Source organism: Helobdella robusta (assembly GCF_000326865.2).
Source record: "Helobdella robusta unplaced genomic scaffold HELROscaffold_25, whole genome shotgun sequence".
NCBI classification, from domain to species: domain Eukaryota; kingdom Metazoa; phylum Annelida; class Clitellata; order Rhynchobdellida; family Glossiphoniidae; genus Helobdella; species Helobdella robusta.
The window spans coordinates 1234461-1250347 of NW_008704310.1; the positions used below are offsets into that span (position 1 = coordinate 1234461).

General features: G+C 35.3%; 3 protein-coding genes across 3 annotated transcripts in view; 1 reads left to right on the plus strand and 2 right to left on the minus strand.

Annotated features, from left to right (window-relative positions):
* Window positions 1-4308, plus strand: part of HELRODRAFT_79619 (hypothetical protein) — a gene marked incomplete at both ends in the record, with an annotated part of 9302 nt that extends 4994 nt beyond the window's left edge. Inside the window, 7 exons of the mRNA XM_009019669.1 lie at window positions 325-556; window positions 1339-1425; window positions 1657-1829; window positions 2123-2330; window positions 2676-2761; window positions 3549-3725; window positions 4180-4308. Of these exons, the coding sequence (XP_009017917.1) occupies window positions 325-556; window positions 1339-1425; window positions 1657-1829; window positions 2123-2330; window positions 2676-2761; window positions 3549-3725; window positions 4180-4308 (1092 nt within the window). The remainder of the gene's footprint in view (window positions 1-324; window positions 557-1338; window positions 1426-1656; window positions 1830-2122; window positions 2331-2675; window positions 2762-3548; window positions 3726-4179) is intronic.
* Window positions 4309-6570: 2262 nt separating this feature from the next.
* Window positions 6571-10359, minus strand: HELRODRAFT_185598 (hypothetical protein). Its single transcript, XM_009019670.1, is given in 12 exon segments — window positions 6571-6680; window positions 6695-6781; window positions 7269-7367; window positions 7627-7799; window positions 8222-8317; window positions 8392-8482; window positions 9089-9165; window positions 9515-9674; window positions 9757-9806; window positions 9880-10018; window positions 10093-10176; window positions 10276-10359. The coding sequence occupies 10 exon segments, from the start codon at window positions 10162-10164 to the stop codon at window positions 6701-6703; spliced, it is 1038 nt and encodes a 345-aa protein (XP_009017918.1). The 5' UTR covers window positions 10165-10176; window positions 10276-10359; the 3' UTR covers window positions 6571-6680; window positions 6695-6700.
* Window positions 10360-12182: 1823 nt separating this feature from the next.
* On the minus strand, window positions 12183-15294 carry HELRODRAFT_173029 (hypothetical protein; the record flags this gene model as incomplete). The annotated part of the gene is made up of 9 exons (XM_009019671.1): window positions 12183-12709; window positions 12844-12955; window positions 13036-13271; window positions 13597-13744; window positions 13922-14067; window positions 14184-14346; window positions 14496-14608; window positions 14846-14986; window positions 15231-15294. 9 exons carry the CDS (start codon window positions 15292-15294, stop codon window positions 12183-12185), a joined length of 1650 nt encoding a protein of 549 aa, XP_009017919.1.
* Window positions 15295-15887: the final 593 nt, after the last annotated feature.

The following is a 15887-nucleotide window of genomic DNA, read 5'->3' on the forward strand; positions in this document are numbered from 1 at the left end:
ACTAACCAACTAACTAACTAACCAACTAACTAACTAACTAACTAACCAACTAACTAACCAACTAACTAACTAACCAACTAACCAACTAACCAACTAACTAACTAACTAACTAACTAGCTAACTAACCAACTAACTAACTAACCAACTAACCAACTAACTAACTAACTAACTAACCAACTAACTAACCAACTAACTAACTAACCAACTAACCAACTAACTAACTAACTAACTAACCAACTAACCAACTAACTAACTAACTAACTAACCAACTAACTAACCAACTAACTAACTAACTAACCAACTAACTAACATTCATACACACAGGAAAGGTATGATTCAATGGCTGGCCAGCTGAAGGAATATGACGACGGAAGGCAGAGTTCCTCAGATGACGATGACGTTGATGGCGGTGGTGAGGAGGTGAAGACGACGATGACGACGAAGAAGAAGAGCGCGTTCGGTTTGTTTGACGGGCTGAAGAACCTGGTCGGATCGAAGGTACTGACCAAAAAAGACATTGAACCTGCCATGGAGAAGATGAAGGACCATCTCATTGGTCAGTTTCCTCTACTGCCTCCTTGATGATGACAATTTTGTTTTTTTTTGATTTTATATTCCTTAAAAAAATCAGAATCTGACGGACGCAGATTACATCTGTTGCAAAATGCCAAAGAATTATAGAAGGGTGAAAAAATGATCAGGATAATGTTATATAACAGCAACAGTTGGTTCGAATTAAGGGTGAGGATGGAATTCTTATGGACACAAAATGTTTCGCATTTTTCTGAATGGTTATGATGTGTTTGTAGATAAGAAAGAAGTGAGATTATCCGCCACCGCAAAATATTTTGGGGAATAATGTTACGGCGATGATTATGAAGCGAAAGGAGCATGATCCCCGCGCTGGAACGTTCTAGTGAAATTAAATGAAAATAAGTAAGAATCATGTCAAACCCATCGTATAAACGTTTATTAAACTTCAAATAACATTTCTATTGTTATGTATAACAATTTATCAAAGTCCAACAGAGAATATAAATATGTTTTCAGTTCTTATATTTGTATATACAATACATATACACAACAATATATATAGATATATATATATATATATATATATATATATATATATATTTGAGATTTGAGTGACGGTGCAGTGTTGCCTTATTAATTTTTTAAATTATTTACCACATGAATATTTTTTCTCGTAGTCTTTTAACAACTTAAACTAAGTCACCGCACGTATGTAACACCTCTGACCTGACGATGTTTGATTGATGTCTTAATAATTGTGAGTGACGATGTCGTCTCAATGACTTTCTCCAAACTGAACACCAGCGAAGAACGTGGCGGCCGAGATTGCGGGCAACCTGTGCGAGTCGGTCATCACGAAACTCGAAGGAAAAGTGCTCGGAACATTTAAAAGTTGGTTACATACTATAATGCATCGTCAACAAATCCATCTCCACGTCAAATATGTGCAATGTTGCGAGCGTCCCATCACACCGCACCACTCCTATCACCGCACTACAGAACGCAACATCTCGTCACAATTTTACATTCTCACACATCACTTGACACATCACTCACACACACACACGCGCACATACACGCACGTGGCATCACGCACGCACACATTCACGCGACCGCACTCAGCTGTAGCCTCGACGGTGAAGCAGGCCCTGGAAGAATCATGTGTCCAGTTGCTGACCCCTCGCAAGAGGATCGACATCCTGAGGGACGCCCTCGATGCCCAGGCCAAGAGGAAGCCCTACGTCGTTGTGTTCTGCGGGGTCAATGGCGTCGGCAAGTCCACCAACCTGGCCAAGGTTCGTCAAACAATATTAAATGAATATATCATTCTAACCTTGCAATCGTTTTTGGAGGAGAGTAGTTTTATTAGTTATTGTTTTATTAAATAATAATAATAACTTATATGATATCAGCAAACTGTGCTTCTTTTCTTGAATTTTTAAAAAGAAATTTCATAGACCTAGCTATTTGTTTACAACGAGTTATTATTATGCGTGGCGTGCTCCCTTCGGCCCGGCACGAACACGCGCCTTACAAATGCAAAAATGAATAAATTTGCAATTTGACGAATTGAACACCTGGCCAACAGATTTGCTACTGGCTGATTGAGAACAACTTGCGCGTGTTGATAGCCGCATGCGACACATTTCGAGCGGGCGCCGTCGAACAGCTGAGGACCCACTGCCGCAAACTGAACGCCATACACCACTCGAAGAAGGAGCAGATCATGGCACACCTCTACGAGAAGGGCTACGGCAAGGATGCAGCAGGTGTCGCCATGGAGGCCATCAATTACGGTCGGTACAAGTTGAACTGTCGTTCGTTTCTATCTGAAATTCGCTTGTTTCGTTTGGTTGTTTGTTTGCTCGTTTTGTTTGGTGGATGGTTTGCTTGCATGTTTGTTTCTAAGATGTTGAGTTTGCATGGCGATGTTTTTATTAATTTGTATGAGGGTGTATCAGTATGGCACATGGTATTGCGTTTTGTTTGTGGGATGACGGATGCAGCTGTGTTTATTCTTTCCATGTTTACCAGCTCCATTTTAATGCACCTTACGTGCTTCTTCTATTAACGTTTCTTATAAAATTATCAGTTTTTGATTTTTTTTTGTTCACACACACACACGCCACACTCACATGCAGCTCGTGACTTCCATTTTGATGTTGTATTGGTGGACACAGCAGGCAGGATGCAAGGTAACGAGCCACTGATGAAGTCGCTTGCCAAGGTTTATCTCATCTCTTGTTTATTTGTTGCTGTGTTGACATGTGTTGTTGTTGTTGAAGTTGTTGGCGTTGATGTGACTCGGTGGTGTTGTAGTAATGTTGTGTTGGTATTGTTTTTCTTTTTGAATGATGGCCGGCTTGTGCTCACTTGTTATGTTTTCCCTGGTGGCTGATGTTTGTGTGGTGGTCAGTTGTTGGTAGGGATGTCTTTTGATGTGTTGTTGGTCACTTTAATTTCTCAGTCTAGCTTTCTATGTTTTATCATCAATGATGTGTTGAGCAAAAGATCGAACCGTCTTATGTGGATTCATCTGTTTGAAGCATTTAGTTCTCAAGAGCGTGTGTGATCATTATTTTTGTTAATTTTATCACGTGACTAGTTCATCCGGTCATTGTTGAATCACACAAAGAAACAGCTAGCTGGTCGGTGCATTGAATGACTGGCTAGATGGCTGGTGTGTTATGTAATGAAAGGAACGAGTTGCATCTTACTTCTTTATATCTAATATGCCGAATTAAATATATCGAATTAAACATTGAACGCACTCTTCACAACTATATAACTGGCGACCTTCCAGCCACACCTCGCCTGGCACACGAATGAATCTAATGCGTCTTGCAAAACAACAAAATTCATAGCACGAATTACTTAACACGAAAATAACTTTGGTTCAACGACCACTCACACAGCACACCGTTTTACAACACGTGGGCACATATATAACACATACGCACGAAACGACACATGTATGTACACACACACAACAAACAAATAAACAAACACGCCAGTTGATAAAATGGAACCAACCTGATTTGGTGTTGTTTGTTGGGGAGGCCCTGGTGGGTAACGATGCAGTTGATCAGCTGGTCAAGTTCAACCAGGCACTTGCCGATTTTTCTGATGCTGACGATCCTCACCTCATCGATGGGATCGTCCTCACCAAGTTCGACACCATCGACGACAAGGTTGGCTCGGCGTGTTTGTTGCTTCCTCTTCTCATACTGATTAGTGCCGTTTTAAGTTCATCTCATCTCGTTAGCTTTTTATGTCAAGTGATGAAAGAGTTTTACAAGCGTCGCAATGAAGGGAGAGCTCAGGAAGGAACTAGTTGCAAGGAGATTAATTAAGAGTTGAGAGGTGTCGTAAGTTAAGATGCAGGGAAGGATATATTTCATTTGAAATGTGTAATTTTTTTCAAAAATTTGAACATTCCATATGTCTTCATTTTGAATTTTTATAAAACATCAACTACGGGATGATAAGCTTCATTTTGACACCGTGACAACATGTGTTTTAATAAAAAGCGCTTTAAAATGCTATAATAAATTTAATAGTACAAATATTTATAATGATGCGTACAAACAAACACACATAAAAACAAACAAACACACACACACACACATGCATACACATTTGCAGGTTGGGGCGGCCATCTCGATGACTTACATCACTGGTCAGCCGATTGTCTTCGTCGGCACTGGACAGACCTACTGCGACTTGAAGAACCTCAACGCCCGATCTGTCGTGCATTCATTGCTCAAGTCATAAAGTCATCGTCGTCGTCATTGGTGGCGTGTGTGCATGGTGATGTGTGAGGTCACTTCTTGATGTCCGATGTGATGTCACAATGCGTGAATTGATGTCATGGCGTGTGAATTAATGTCGTGATTGGTGTGTGATGTTTTCTTGTAGGAATTTATGTTGTGATGTAATTATGTGATGTGATATGTTATGACAAGTAATTTGATGTTATCATGTGTGCTGTGATGTTATTATGTGTGCTGTGATGTTATTATGTGTGCTGTGATGTTATTATGTGTTGACTAATGTTGTGATGTCTGATGCCATGCTGTGTGAATTGATGTCGTGATGGATGTTTGATGGGATGTTACGATGTGTGAAGTGATGTTAGGATATTTGGAGTTGTGTGATCTCATGAATAGTATGTTATTTAGTGATGCATAATTGAAATATGTCGTTTCTTAATGTTGATAATATATTTTCATACACGACATTCTCTGTCCAGTGCTGTGTGGCGTGTGTGAGAAGCGCGTGTGTGTGTGGTACGATTGTGTGGAATATTGGAATATATTCCTAATGAGAATGACGTCATAAGGATGCTGACATGTTTTGCCATTAAATGATGTCATGAATAATGTCGATCGTCGTTGGTGGTGTCAGTTATTTGGTAGCTAATTTGAATAGTTAATTTATTTAAAAAACCACCTGTCAACTGGTGATGTTTCTGACAGTTCGACGGAGAAGTTGGCTGTTAAGCACAACGCAGTTAAATTCATTCAAGCTATTAAAAATCATTTTGTAAATTCAATCATTCGAAATTGTTGCAAATCATTGTGCCAGTTTTGCTGGGGCACGATTTTCAATGATGCTTCTTCATTGCGGAGGCATTCAATTGGAAGGCACCGACCGATCGATAGCAGGTCTTCAATCACATCACTATTTTTCAATGCAGTTCCTGGTCATTCAAGTTGTTTATTAAGTGTAATTTCAGTTTTGATTTATTTATATATTGATGTTATCTTTTGTTATGATTACAATTTTGTCTCGAAAATAAATCGTTCAAATTTTTATTGTTCTGCATTTTATCTTCCGGTACATCGATTTTAGGAATCGTCTCTCTGTTCAAATGTTCAGCCTCAGACCTACATGTCTCGTCAAACTTGGAAACAAATGATTCTTTAAACTTCCACTTACTTATAAAGTTTAATTTACTATAGACGGGTTTGCTATTCGTATTCAGTTGTCTATATTTCTTGACAAATTGAATATTTTGATTTTATATACATATGGAGACATTATTAAACAACTGCTGTGCTGATGGGCGGGGGTTTTCCTGAAGCTTTCAGACACGTCGTGTTACTAATCGACTCCTACATCTTTCTGAATGTTTGATTTGTTATGATTCCTGAGAGCATACACCTCCAGCGACGTCGCAGCACTTTACCACTATTTATTGTTTCGTAATTTACCTTTCACTTATATGGTTTTATATAATAATTACATAATTATTATATGTATATGAGTATTACGTCATTATTGTAATATATACTATACACGCAAAGATATAAAGCGGAATTTGAATTTAGGCAAATCAAAATTTCAATATTGAATTTTTCCTTTATATATATATATATATATATATATATATATATATATGCACACATATTACGGTCGAGACCGTCGTATGTACAATTATTAAGAAATATTACCCTATTTTCAGCTTTGATCAGTTAACTAATCAACGCTGTATATATATATATATATATATATATATATATATATTGATGAAAATCGCAGCATGTTTCGCGTTAGTTAACTTCCTGTTTAATTTCTCGGTAGATCGAAAAATTATCGAAAAATTGAATAGGAAGTTAATTAACTGAAGAATAGTTGTTGCACTAGGAATTTTGGCATCGTTGAAAAAAATTTGGTAAGGTGGTGGGTGATATATCTTTAAAAAAGCTATTGAAACAAAGTTAATGACAATAGAAACTACGTATGTTGATTGCATGCGAAACTTGAACAATCAAGAAAAGAAAGAAAAAGCAGATTTGAAGCGTTTGAATCGGGACGCTAAAGAAAAGTGTTGAGAATCAGTTAGCGCCAGAAATGAATAACGAAATTATGAAAAACTAGCTTAGGAAACAGAAAAGTTTATACAAAAAGGTCAATGTTGGAAAACTAGGATTCCTTGTAGAATGCCGGGTTACAAGTTCATTAAAATTACTGATGAGAAAGAGAAACTGAAAAATTTAAAAAACTTCGATCGCAACGACCTCTTAATAGATTAAAATAATCATTTTTTTCAAATTGTATATAATTATAATATTATCAATAATATTCAAAATTGAGAGTTTTTTAGAATATATAAACGAAATTTGCAGTAAAACGTAGAAAGTGGTGCTGTTCAGCAGTTGGTCTAATTGAAGAGGTTTTCCTGACAACATTTTGTCCTGTCAACTCCTAAAAAGTTTAGGGCGTTCAATCCTAGAAGTTGGTTCTGTGATCAAAATTATTAAGTTAACTATACATTCCGTTATATATATATATATATAATATATATATATAATATATATATATAATATATATATATGTTTATATATATATATAATATATATATATGTGTGTGTGTGTATAAGTTGGTTTGGTATGCTATGTCAACAGTAACGAATATACAAAGAAATAATGTTCTTACAAATAATTCACATTTATCATGCAAAATAAACTGAAAATGTATTTATTTGTAGCAGCACAAGTCAGGGAGGCACCCAACACGCAGTAAAAACAATATTCATGTATAAATAAACAAAAAGAGAAAAAGTTACTAAAATAAAAATGAAATTCCTAATAGATAAAAAATTATAAAATAATTCCTAAATGAAACCAAATAATAAAAAACCAAACCATAAAATAACATGTCAAAATGTTTTCAGATGCCTCAAATTAAAATTGGGAAAATTTTTATAAAATATAAAAGAATGTGAAACCTTAGTAGTTTGACTGAATGAATCAATACTTTCAATCAATAATCCTGGTTTATTTTCACCCAGTCTGAAGGGATAGTCGCTTCCTAAGATTACCTGATCCTGGTTACGTTGTCAGTGTTGCTTGTAAAAATGTTGTGATATAAATAGAATTTTCGTGATAAAACATTTCCTCATTTGTTGACTTAAATCACACAATCATGTTGCAAGATGTAGCATGTGAACCAAAGCACACATTCAAGTATGAATCATTATCACAACAGCAGCATTTAAAGAATAATAGATAACAAAAGTTAACAAAAGCACAAACAATCTTAAGAAAAACGTAATGTTGACAGCATCAGCTTCTAATTTAAGTTACCTCTCCCATTGTTTGTACCAGGAACTTGAGCGCCTCCGAATCGTGCACCAGCGAATCAAAATACAACCGTCCAACAAATTGTTTTGGAGTTAGCTTGCACTTGGTAGCACAAAGTTCAGGTATCGAGTGATAACCATGCTCCAATCTTCCCAACGTGTATGGAAAACTTCCACCTGAAACGACAACAATACATAAAACTAATAACCAATTAATTATATTAACAGCATATGACATTTAATAAACAGTTGAATATGTATTTGCGTAACATCAACAACAAAACTCTATTTCAAGCATCATCAACAACAGAAGGGGAACAAAATAAGTACACAAGCTGTAAATCGTGTGATAACAGATAAGATCATGCTAATTCAACCTATGCAACATGAAAAATGTAGAAAAGTGTTCACTAAAGCTATCGGAGATTTCGAAAAAAGTTGAACAAACGAACAAGAACGAATTCAAGTCGTTTAAGAACTGGCCATTGGTCTTACGAATAAATTTGTCACAAATCAACTGGTCAAAAAATTTGCAATTTCAATAACAACAACACCACAACAACTACACTACCAAAAACAAAAATAACAATTTGAACCACCTCCATGCGCAACGCACACTCGAAGTTTCGGGAACTTCTCAAGAACGCCCCCAAATATGAGACTGCAGATGGCCGTTGTTGACTCCGTTGGCATTCCTTTGCACCAATAAAAACGATCAAAATATTTATTTGCATTTGAATGTTTGCATTGAACACTTCGCATTACAAACCAACGAGCCAGGGTAAAAAGTACTGATCCAATCGCTTGGTCTCCATGTCCCATGGATGGATGAACAGACAGCAGTCATTATCCACCAAGGCCTGGTTAAGTGTTTATTGAGATCAGTAAAGTAGTCAAACTTTAAAGTCTTTGATATTCGTACAAAATTTGAAGTCATTATCCGATAATGTTTGTGATGATGCAAAAAACGTTTACTCAACTTCCGACTAAGATGATGTTCTCGAACTCCATCGCCATTCAAATAACAATCATTCGTCGTCTAGGAACACCTACTCATTATTATTTCCTTATCATACAATTCTTTATTATACAGTTTTTCACTTATTTGCTTGGTATTAAACTTGTATGCCACAAACATCCACACGACACCACACCACACGAAGTAGATGCACTGCACACATTCTCAATGCACACAAAAGAATCATATCATACGCGGAATGCTTTTTCTATAATGAGCACATAACTTATTTATTTAGTCATTAACTAGTCAATCAATTAATTAACTAATTAATTTGTTTTTTAAACCATTATTTATTTTCCTTGCTTGATATGCTTAAATATTCTTACTCCGTTCTCTAATTTCCATTCAATCCTGTTTTTATTTTATACTATCATCTTGCATGCTGTAACAGTTTTTGCGGCTGTCAGATTCCGATTTTTTAAAGAGTAATAAAAAATGACGGAACCTGAAAGACCGGTTCCAATTCGTCAGCATCCAAGTTCCAATCATTTACGTGCGACCCAATCTGAAAACCTGGGAGACCTTCAAATTTAAATAAAAAATATTAAAAAGAAGAATATATATTTTTTTAGTTTTTTTTATATTAATAACCAAAGTAAAATAATGTTATTTAATGGTTTTGTATATATCTAATTGAAGTGATATAAAATATTCAAAAAGGGCTTATTGAAACTCATGTAAACCATGATAAATTTTATTTCCACGAATCGTTATGAGATAGCTTCATTTGACAGTTGTATCAGCAACAAAATTCATTCACTTGGCAAAGAATCATTCAACTAACATTGTTCAAAAACTTTATTTTGTCAAACTGATTCATTTCAAATTCATTTCTGCCTGAATAAATGAAATTATTATTTATCCAACTAACCCAACTCTTTTTTACACCTCTGAATTTCGGCGACGGAGAGGGCGGGGCTCTGTAGAGGAAGCGTTCCCAGGGCCATGAAGCGGTCAGGGTGCTTATCGACAGTTGCGGAAATGTGGTTGTTCAGAAACTGGCTAACTTCATTCGCGTGGTCGGCTTCAGCCTAAAATGCATTATTTTCTAACATTTCTAATAATTCTCCAATTTAAAACACTTTTTTGTTCCATAATAACTTTAAAGCTCACCCAGTAGCTGAACATGACTGGGACGGTGGATAAGACCTGATAATTGACTCCTGCGGTGCCAACATTTCAGAAACTTTAAAGCATCGAATAGAAATGAATAAAACAATTATTAATGCTGTTGACCTGTGAAGTTCATTTCTTTAATTCGATGGTGAACATTCCAACAGTTCTCATCAACCCGCCTGAATAGCTTTCCATCCTTCATCATGTAACCATTCCCATTTTTTATTTCCAGTTTCACCCACCCGCCATATCCGTATCTCTGGAGTTTATAATTTTAAAATTTTTCTTTTAATGTCCGAAAAAAAACTTTTTTTTATAAAAAAATTTAATAACTTTTTCCAAGTCAGGCCATGATTCCGGTAGAATGTGTGTATGTAAGTCAATCTTAAGCGGAGGGTGAGGCATGCTGATGGTCAGCTGGTTCGGGTTATATTTGTGTAGTTATAATTATTATTTTAATTATTATTTTAATTATAATTAGATGATAATATTATGTAACTAAAACTATAACCTTACTACAACTAAAAACTGTATCTATCTGCAAACTGTTAAACCACGATCCATCTATTTGTACGTTTCATTAAACATTCACATCTCAACGCACCTCAACAAAGTCCACGCTCCGACTTGCATGTTTAGCTTATTAACGGAAAAAATAAGACCTTTAGACTCACTCGTACGATTGAAGTAAGATCACATTGGTCTAAATTGTGCATGATGTGTGTGTGCATATGTGTGTGGTGTGTGCATGTTTGTGTGGTGTGTGTGCATGTTTGTGTGGTGTGTGTGCATGTTTGTGTGGTGTGTGTGCATGTTTGTGTTGTGTGTGTGCATGTTTGTGTGCATGTGTGTGTGCCCATATTTTAAAAATCTGTCGTGGCGCTGTGTAATACGACAGATTCAGTGTGTACCTATCTACATCTGTAACGTCTTTTCCAACAATCATCATGATATTGCTTCATCTCGTTGCTTGTCGTTTTTGGTTTGAAGAGTATTAGAGAAGTTAAATTCCGAAACTATTCAGAAGAAACGTCGTATAAATTCAGAAATAAAATACATTTTCAACAATTTATAGTTTACTTTCATGTTTGTTTTTATCGCTAAACATTTTTTTTACAAATTTGCCTCAACTCCAACACTGTTTATAAATAAAAATAATGCGAGGTTGTTAAATTGTCTGGGGTTTATATCGATGCTCTAATAGTTTTTTTCAATCATCAACTCACAAATTTCATTATTATTTTCTAGTTTATAATTAATAAATTCATGTTTTTTTCTTATATTTTGATAAAAATAAATAAAAACATTGTTTTATCTCCATTTTGTCCAATTGTCATGAGAATCAATCACTGCCCTCAACCTGGCACGCACGTACGTACACAGGTTCAAGTGGCTTCAACGGTCTTTTTTAAACTTCAAGTGCCTGCCTCATTTAATTTTTTAGTAAACATTTTATTACATTTTAAAATCCCAGCTAAATAAATATTGGATTGGAGCGGTTCAGTGCAAGAAAAGTTTTCGTTAAATCATCTGCAGGGTTTCCTTTTTCATTTAATTTTAAAATGGTTAAAATCGAATGTTTTCATATATGCAAAATGATGAAATAATTTTGAAACGAATACTTCATTACCATTTTGGTGGACGCGCTTGATAACTATTTCCCCCTCTTTTCATTTACGTCTTCATTCAAAAACATTTTAAATTTGTAATTTTGCGCCCCTTACAAAAAGATGGAAGTTTCCTGAAGTTAGTTTAGTGTTAGATTTGCATAAGTATAACTTTGGGAGTAAGCTGAAATTTCAATTGGCTTTCCCTTCTTTTATCTTCTTGTAAGTAGTGTAAAGTTATAAGTTTGAAATTTTTTTCTCGTGGAAATTTATTAATAATAAAATGAAATATAAAATGATTGGTCAAACTTTGAGGACTTTGATGAGTGACCCAACAAATTATTATCTTCTTTTAGGTGCTTTTAAATCGAAAGAAGGTTTTATAATTTTGTCAAGAAGTTTTGTTTAAAATTCACTGTGCCTCCTACTGTTGCTGCTGCCAGATCCCATTTTCGTTATTCAACAAATATTTCGAAAGCGTTGACTTATTAATATTTCACTGTTATAAACTTTTTAAATATACAAATTCATATATTATAACCAGTCATTTCAATAAAATAAATTGGAGTATAAAACATGTGAAAACAAAAAAATTAGGTTTTTGTGATTGTAGGATAATAATTCAACACAAATAATACTACTAACCATAATAGACAATAAGCAAGAAAGAGCAATTTTTATCAAGAACAACATTGACAATTAGAATCAAAACTGTAAACACAAATCTGATGAGCACGAATCATTTACAATGACAAAAATTTGATTATCGATAAATAGTTCTCCTGATCTGACAAAACAAGGCAAAAAAAATAGTTATCATAAATCGAGAAGTTTATCTGATGAAACGCTAGCGAACTGATCGATGACGTCATCAACGGAGTCGCCCTTGTAGTAGCCGTTCAAATTGGTTCCCATGCTTTCGCGTGTGCTGATGGACACTGGAGACTTCTTCACCAACTTGACAGCCATGTTCTTCTTCGTCAAGGAATCGTTCGGATCACTACTCCTCATGGCAGCCAACACCTTCGGAGATTGTGATGAAACTGCAGGCGAGTTTTTTGAAACGATGACGGGTTTTTGCAGTTTTAAAAATACGGAATCAATTGGAACGGATTTTTTTAGTTTTTCCCTTTGAATGAAGCAATTGGCTAAAACGGCGGTTACGATAAGGCCTATGACGAACGCACACCCAATTGAGACGATGACGACAAACTTCACACCACTGCTCGGCTCCACGTCCGTCTGCTTCTCCATCGATTTCAAATGTTTCGTTGATTGTTCTGATTTGAATGTAATCTGCTCAGTAGTCTCATCATAATACTTCATCGTGTAATCTATTTCTTCTGAAATTAAAAATGAACATTTTATGACTATATTAACGGCTAAATACAAATTCTTGCGAAATTGAGAATACACATACATTTAATTGCTAAAATGTTGACAATTCATTAAAAAATTAAGAAAAAATTGTTTATACCCTCTTCAATGGCGTCATCATCTTCCAGGTACGTCGAAACATTGCCATGCATGTTCCTGGCCAGGCAGGACAGGTTGGTTAATGTTTCTCTTCTACTTTTCACCTCAGAAATCTATCGTTTTAATTTAATAAAATCGTTCAGTTCTAGCCATCTTATGTTTTAATACAAACAGCTAAAAGTTATAATCTCACATTCAAATATGAAAGAATTTTCGTTGGCGATTCAACTCGATGGGTGATGCTGAACTTGTCATTTTGATCGGAGAATAATTTGTTGTTGTTTTGCAGCCAGAACAGGTCGGGAAGTGGAAAACCAGTCCCCAAGCACAAAACAGAAATGAACTTTTTCTCCGTTTCCTCCTCATCATCTGAGTCCAAATTTTCAATTAGCTCCATCTTTACTTCTGGTTTGACTGAAATGAACACCACTATTTGCAAAATTTGATATTAAATTTGACGATAGTCGGTTACACCATAACAACTAAAAATTGTATTGCATACCACAAGCATAACACATACGAAAACATACTTTTTCTTATAACATTTGTTATATCATGTATGTTGTCATGGCCATGTCATGCTGTCGTTAAATAAATGTCAAAATTGGCTAAGCAATGTTTTCAAACAGATTGATTAATAATTAAAAGAAAGTTTAATAAAATGAAATAAAACTGTCCAAAGTATCATGAAGACAAGACAATACTTATCAACAAAACCAGCACATTCACATGCAAAAACACTGGATCAACTAACATTCGACCAGAATGGTGGCCGATGACGAAGCTGTTCCCGCTACATTTGAAGCTTTGCACGTCAACTTGCCAGCATGCTTCCTCTTCAATCTCTGGATGACGATAGTGCTCACACCTGGCTGGTTGCGTTCGTGCAAAGAATCCATTTTCTAGAAGGTTTGTTTCGTTTGGAACCAAATTTATTAATTTAACATTGTCTCACAGCTTTCCATTAATCAGTTGACCATCGTATGCAATGCAACGATGTCTAAAATGATCACAGATGCAAATATTAACAGCAGAACGATTTAGATAGATTCCAAATTACTGTAACATGTTTTGCTAACAACGTCGTTAGTTTGGTTGTTGTTGATGGGCAGCATGGTCCAGGATATCTTGGGCACTGGCACGCCTGTGGTGCCGCAGATGATGTTCAGAGTGGAGTTCTCCAAAAGAGAGGTGTTTGTTATTGAGAGTGATATCTTTGGTGGCACTGCAGAATTAAAGGTTTACTTGCAGGCGAAACTTCAAACTTTAAGTTATTTAAAATGATTGTCCTTTCAAAAAATTATGGCAATTAAAATGTTGCAATGACAAGGCATCGAATACCTAGCATTTGAATATCGACGTAATTTTCTTTGAAACCAAGAGGGTTGGAGATTTTGCAGAAGTATCTGCCTTCGTCTGACTGATCGAAGTTCGGAATAACTAATGTTTCTGTGCTTTCTGCCACACGAACCTTCGCTCGGATTATTTCAGTGATCATCTTCTCCTACGTACAAAGTTTTTTGTTGGAAAGTAACAAGATGGCTCAAAATAAAATTTTAATGAATTTATGAGATTTAAAAGAGATGAATTACAGTTATTTATAAAATTATGAAAGTTAATATGAATGAAGAGATGAATGTAATTATGAATTACCTTGAGCCATTCGTAATGAACTGGGGGGTTGCCATCTGCCTGACAAGTCAAGGTCAAGTTCTTCCCTTTGATGGCAGGCTCTGATGATGGGTGTCTTAAGACGACTGGAGGATCTGTGGTTTTGTGGGATGTCAATGCATGGATTTTGCTGCGGTGGTTGTTGTGTTGTTGCTGCTGTTGTTGGCTGTATGTTGATCGCAAGTAATAGAATTTAACAAATCGAACCACGAATAATTAATTGTTTTGAACTTTTTGGTTCAAGGAAACATCAAATTTGAAAATTCCAACATTTTAAAATTTCTATTTAATAAATTAGAATGAAATAAAAATCACATAACCAAATTCCTTACATAGAATATCAACATTGATTTGTCTGACATCAGTGACCACGTGATCCTTGGAGAGATGGAAGCATCTGTAAAGGCCCTTGTCTCTCAGGTCCAGCCTGTGAATTCTCAGACCCTCCCTCTCCAGCACGAACTTTAAGGGGTCTGAATGAAGGTTTCACGGGTGGGGAGCAACCATCAGAATATTCAAATATAACAAAATTATTAGGCTGCTTTCATTTTAAGATCCACAAATCCAATCAACAATACGCGGTCTTGCGAATCCGAAAAATTAAAAATTAAAAAAGGCAAACAATTAGATTTGTCACATAAGAACAACGGCAATCATCCACACTGCTACGTTGAACCAACATTTAAAGAAATAAAGTTGAAATGATCAAGCATGGACGTTTCGCTTCAATACCGAGACATCTCGATCCAATATCGAAAAATTCGTTTTTATATCGAGACATCTCGATCCAATATCGAAAAACTCGTTTTTATATCGAGACATCTCGATCCAATATCGAAAAACTCGTTTTTGTATCGAGACATCTCGATCCAATATCGAGACATTTCGATTCAATATTGAGACATCTCGATTCAATATAACACACACATGCCTGGAAGCACAGATAAAGAATAAAGAGATATATATTCCGATGCACTGGATGTGACAGCACGTTGAATATTTCATCGTCGTCGTTTATCGCTTCTAATCATTTTATTGCATCTGTAATTATTTTTTGCTCTATGAAGCTTGTATGATTGTGTGTATATGTTTGTATTTATGTTTGTATGTATGTATGTATGTATGTATGTATATGTGTGTGTGTGTGCGTGTGTGTATGTATGTATGTGTGTATGTATGTATGTATGTATGTATGTATGTATGTATGTATGTATGTATGTATGTATGTATGTATGTATGTATGTATGTATGTATGTATGTATGTATGTATGTATGTATGTATGTATGTATGTATGTATGTATGTATGTATGTATGTATGTATGTATGTATGTATGTATGTATGTATGTATGTATGTATGTATGTATGTATGTAT